Consider the following 6000-nt stretch of genomic DNA (forward strand, 5'->3'; position numbering starts at 1 on the left):
GCAGCTTACATGCAGCCCTTAGGTGTGACTGTGAGCGCGTATGGTTGTCTGTCTGTATGTGTTGGCACTGCGATAGTCTGGCGACCTGTCCAGGGTGTACCCCGCCTTCCGCCCGATGTCAGCTTGGATTGGCTCCAGCCCCCCGCCACCCTTACAAGGACAGGCGGTTACAGAAAATGACTGATGACTTATTTTTAGATTTTTTGATTTTTTTTTTTCTGCCTCTTTAGTTACCTGTCTTACTTTGCTTTTTGCAGACATTTTGTAATCCCCTTGAGATCGATGGAAAATAAGTATATTTTAGTTTTCTGCTATATTCTTTTGTGGGGTAGTGTACTAATGATGGCACTCTGGTTTGTTTTTCTCCATTGGCATCTAGATCACACATTCCAGTATGACTAATAAACCTGCAAAACTCATTAAAGCTTATGGGAGCCTGAATCATAAATTATTTATACTATACTCTGCTCAATTTCGCTGTGACTGATGACAGTTAAATCTCTTTAAACGTTGTGAAATTACCAGCAGTCCAACTGCCTTGATGTTTTATTTTGAACCATAAATAATGACTGACATGAAAGGGGAGAGGTTTTTGACCTTAGGTGCAGCCACCTTCTGGGGACTATCAAGATGTTATGGATTCACTTTTGGGGAGCTATCCTGTTGTCCATCTCTATATGCAGTCATTTATATAAACATCCATGTTCCCCTCAGGATTACTTGTAATCGCTTTGATGACCCAGTGACTTTTTATGTGCCAACAACAGTTCAAAATCTCAATTGGCCCAGTATATTCTGATTTCTAACTAAATATTTTCCTCAGCTATACTTTGTGTTGAGTGCTAATTTGAAAATGTTAGTGAATAACATATGTTCATATAGCAGCTAGCTGAAAAGGGGCATGTCATCAGCTGCTGTGGCAGAGTCGGACATACTTCTATCAATAACTGAGTTCTTTGATTCTTCTGTGCTTGTATACTGGTACAAGGACAGTCATCCAAATCAATGACCTAATTGAGCTATAACCGTAATTTGACTAAATTGTGCATGTGAACGTACTGACTGTCTTTTTTGATACAACCACTTGAAGTCTCTCCCTCATCTGAAACAACCAGGGATTCCAGAATCTAAGAAAAGACAGTATCCAACCAGTAAAAAACATACTTTTTGTGCAATCAACAAAAATTGTATTGAACAAAATACAACATTGAAAATGATACAAGTCAAAAAAGATGAACATCTGAATGAATGATTTTTTGTGCAAGTGGTTACTAGAATTTCTCAGTGACATTTTCAAAGAAAAAGAGCCATCACAAAACAAAATTATAAACAGGGGTAATAATTCATCAAAAGCCACAAGACCTAAAGAAGGAATTTCCATACCAGGTGGGATAAGGTACCACAGGATATAATCTGCATGATGGGCCATTAAATTTGCCCAAAAGATTATGTGGATTAAGTATCACTTATACAATATAAATACAGTCATGGACCAATAAAAGTGATTTTAGTTAGAATTTATGGAAACAGTAACACAATTTTAATTATTAGTTAACATTTTATGCTAAAAAGAATACATTATTAATTTCTGTAGCAAATTTGGGCCCTAATTTGTCAAATGAAAAGAATTGCTCTTCACAAAGCCACAGAAAACATAGTACTTCAGTGCCAGAAAAAACTTTTCATCTCTGAGGCCATAAATTAGAGGACTAAGACATCTTGGAGTAAGGTAAAATATAATGTAATTAAATACCTGACATTAATAAATAACCTAAAATCAATCTGAAGTACAGCAGCATCTATGAATGGGCACCACAGCTGGATGAGACAGAGCAGCAGCTGGAAAGCATGAAGAATTACTGTTCTGAGCCCTTTCCATGTTGACTTTTTATTTTCTCCTGATGCAGCTTTGGCCACTTTCATTATCTTAATATAGGAGAATACAATAGTAATACACATAATCAAGAAGTAAAGCTGTTTCATAGCTGACATCAGATAAATCAGCCAAGTCTGCGAGATGAAAAGCAGAGCTGAACATATTCTGTATTGTGTGTAAAAGCGGAGAGGAGATGATGCAAAGAAGATTAAGAGTACAATAAAAACAGGTACAGAGCTGAGACCGTGAATGATGAGGATACAGTGCATAGTGCTGCGTGTGGAGCACAGCTCTCTGTGGCGCAGGGGCATGCATATGGCCACATAACGCTCCAGGGTCATTGCTGTCAGAGTAACTGGTGTGACCACAGTGTACACAGCTAACAAAATGTAGAATATGAGACAGTGCCATATTTGCATGGTTAAATGAAAATAGTCATAAATTAGCAAGATATTTGTCATAATCAAGATTAGACAATCAGACAGGAGGGTTACAGCAAATAAGATGTAGCGCATGGTCATGTAGAAAAATTCCTTCATAAAAAAGGTTATGATCAGCAAAAAGTTGATGCAGAGGAAAAGTGCTATCAAAACCTGAACTAACATGACCCGATAATCAATCTTTTTCATTATGGATTCAGCACTATCTAATGAGTTGTTGTTAGCCATATATTTCTCTCTTTTTCTGAAAAAATTCTGATATCATATTTTTCTGTGGTGATTTGGTCAAATAAGTTCAATATGAAGGACATCCCAGCTGCAACTGGTAAAATTTGCATAGACCAAAATCAAAACAATACACACCAGCAGCATCTGACATACATGTACAATGAATTTAACAGAAACATTACAACATGTCGAATTTAAAAAGATCTTTAAGTTTACCAAACCATCCCTGCAGTAATGTGACATGTTGGTATGCAGCTCCACAGATGAAGGTCTTCTTCTGAGTTCTGAGAGAGAGAGGACTGTGCAGGAAGACTTTATATATATGTCCTTTGAACCAGCCTTTACCTATAATTCATCCAGGTGTGTTTGTGGACAGAAGGTTGTCTAAAATGTAACTAATGCCTGCCTCTGCCCCTGACTGTTGTTGAAATCCTGCAAATGTTTTTCTTAAAGAAAAATTCCTTGTTTTTCCCCAATCTGGCTCTTATTTTTAGTTGTTCTGCGGTTTGGTACATTTGCGGTTTGTCACTCGTCATTTGTCCAACTAATATCAAAAACCATTGGATGAATTGCCATAAAATGTGTGACAAACCGTAGATTTTAGATTAAGACTGACGATGCATATCGATCTCTTCTCATTGTACAAAAATGAGGCCAAAATATTCTGGACAAGGCCACTAGGATTGATTTTGAAGCAAGACTCTGTGCAGTAGAAATCCAGAAGTGGAGTTATGGTATCAGTTTGCTGCCCATACACCTTTCCGACCCAATCACGAGCAGCACCATTGATTGTTTGCACACCAAATGAGACACACAGCCGTCAGTCACGACCTCACACCCCCTTTGATAGCCTAAAATGAAAAGAAAAATTTTAAATTAACCAAAGCATTTGAAGATTCACCAGCATGATGAGAAATATAAAATTTAGTTCAGTATGAAGCCACATCTCTGCTGAATGCTCTTCATAACCATCTGCTGCAAACCTTTCCTTTGTTTAGGCCTTTGAAAGCATTGTCAGGAGGTATTCGGCCATAGAACAACACCTGGACAGTATTTTGTGTTTATTTATAAAGCCTCATTACTTTATAATAGAAAAAAATATTTTTTGTAACTTGTTGTGCATCTGACTTATTGTATTTTTTATAGTTTCACTTCTTTTCATATTGTATATGAGGGTGCGCCCAGTAAAGTGCCAGGGGCTTGGACACTATGTCCTGACTCCTGTATTCATTACATGGTTAACTGAAAATAGTCTTAAATTAGCAAGATATTTGTCACAATCAAGATCAGACAATCAGACAGGAGTGTTAGAGCAAATTAGATGTCGTGCATGGTTCTGTAGAAAAACGTGCAAAAGTTTGTGCAAAGGAAAACTGACATCAATACCTGTACTACAATAACCCAATAATTAATCTTTCACATTACACATTTACCACCATCTAATGAGATGTTGTCAGCCATATATCTCTCTGGTTTAATTTGGACACCAACTTTTCTGTGGTGAGTCTGTCAAATAAGTTTATTATCAAGGACCTCACAGCTGCAACTAATAGAATTTGGATAGACCAAAATAAAAACAATACACACCAGTGGCTTGTGTTTTTAATTTTGGCTTAGGTAAAGCAGTCCCAGCTCCCGGCGGCATGGGCGGGCATTGGGGGGCTGTGCCCCCCCACAGAGTGAGCTGTGCCCGCCTCGCCCTGGTGTCGGCTCAGTGGGCTGGAAACTGTTTATTTTTATTTGGGTTTTGTTTTTTTCCTCAGAGTGTGTGGTCAACTCTCTATTATTCCTATCTCGATTTGTCAATCATACGATACAATTCAACCAATCCAACCACCGAACGAAGGTTCTGCTAGCCAATTACAGGTAGCGGTGGGCGGGTCACTTCGCCATGCTCACGAGAAGGTATTAACGCTAGACGTCTACTGTCGCTGTCGTGTGTAGTCGCTATTTCAGCGTGGCATGGATATTCGCAATTTTTTTCCAAAACAACCCCATACAAGGACAAGAATTGATGACAGGAGCAAGCGGGAAGCAGCTACATCTTCTGTAAGCATAAGCACTGAAGACACCTGTAATACTGAGGTCAACATTCATGCTAGGAGAGGTAGCTACAGCAGCTAGGGAGCACAGGGAGCAGCACAGCATGAGAGAAACGTGACGTGAGTGAGGAGGACACCGACGACAACAACAACAACGGACTATTGCAGCCTACTGACCTTGGCACAGAAAAGCCCCAAAGACCACTCATGCAGAGCTTTCCTTCGCGCCTTTTCTCAGGGAAAAAAAGGTCATTCTGCAGTTCCTGGTATGGAAACTTTCACTGGCTGGAGTATTCTGTTCAAACAGATGCTGCATACTGCTACCCATGCAGAATGTTTAAGGGAGCCAGTCTCAGTGATAAAACTTTCAGTGTAACTGGTTTCCATGACTGGAAACATGCAATAGAAACTGGAAAGGGACTAAACAAGCATGCTGCATCCAAAGAGCACCTGATTTGTGAGGCCATGTGGAGGGACAAGGAAAGACGGATTCACACAAGTAAGGAAATCTCAACGCTAATCAACAATGATCAACTGCAGCGCAACAGATATTATCTGTCTGCAATTATTGATGTTGTGGAGTTCCTTGCTGTGAACCAACTGCCCTTCAGAGGTGACCATGATGCATACAGTGGAATGAATGATGATGGATGTGGGCTATTTTTTTGTCTCTATTTGAGTTTGCACTAAGGAAAGATGCTGAATTAGCAAAGATAGCAAAAACTATTCCTCGTAATGCAACATACACAAGTCATGACATTCAAAATAACTTAATAGATGTGATGAGTGCTTTAGTAAGAGAGCACATTGTGAAAGAAGTCAGTGAATCATTCTACACGTTAAAAGTGGATGGAACCAGAGACCCAACAGGGAGAGAGAATATATATCCATAGTTCTCCGCTTTCTGAATGAACTGTGTGAACCAACTGAGCGCCTCCTGACAATAGCCACTGCTGACCAGGGAGATGCAGTCACATTGACTGACACCATCATAGAAGAACTGACCACAGCTGGTCTGAGCCCTCAGAAAATCCTCAGTCAGGTGTATGATGGGGCCTCGCTCATGTCGGGTAAACATGGAGGGGTACAGAAACTGCTGCAGCAAAAACTGGACAGAGAGATACCATATGTCCACTGTTATAATCACCAGCTGCATTTGGTGGTCACCCATGCCCTGGCAGTTGAAACAGCTGTGATGGACTTCTTCAGTGTGTGTAACATGCTGTACAAATTCTGCAGAAAACCAACTGTTGCCATTCTCTACAAAGGAGAGACACTCAAGCGCCTATTGGACCAACGCTGGACTGGACATTTTGCTACAGGTATGTTAATTTGGATTTATTAAGCTGATAAGATGATGATGCTGCTGTATTGTGTGAATGACTCCCCCACCTGAAGATATTAAGATATTTCT

At 39.8% G+C, this 6000-nt stretch overlaps 1 protein-coding gene across 1 annotated transcript; it reads right to left on the reverse strand.

The window, feature by feature from the left end:
• Window positions 1–1606: 1606 nt before the first annotated feature.
• On the reverse strand, window positions 1607–2481 carry LOC121943462 (odorant receptor 131-2-like). Its single transcript, XM_042486981.1, is given in 2 exon segments — window positions 1607–1752; window positions 1755–2481. Coding segments are annotated over 2 exon segments (873 nt in total).
• Between the last annotated feature and the right edge of the window lie 3519 nt (window positions 2482–6000).

Source organism: Plectropomus leopardus, chromosome 5 (genome assembly GCF_008729295.1).
Source record: "Plectropomus leopardus isolate mb chromosome 5, YSFRI_Pleo_2.0, whole genome shotgun sequence".
Taxonomy (NCBI): Eukaryota; Metazoa; Chordata; class Actinopteri; order Perciformes; family Serranidae; genus Plectropomus; species Plectropomus leopardus.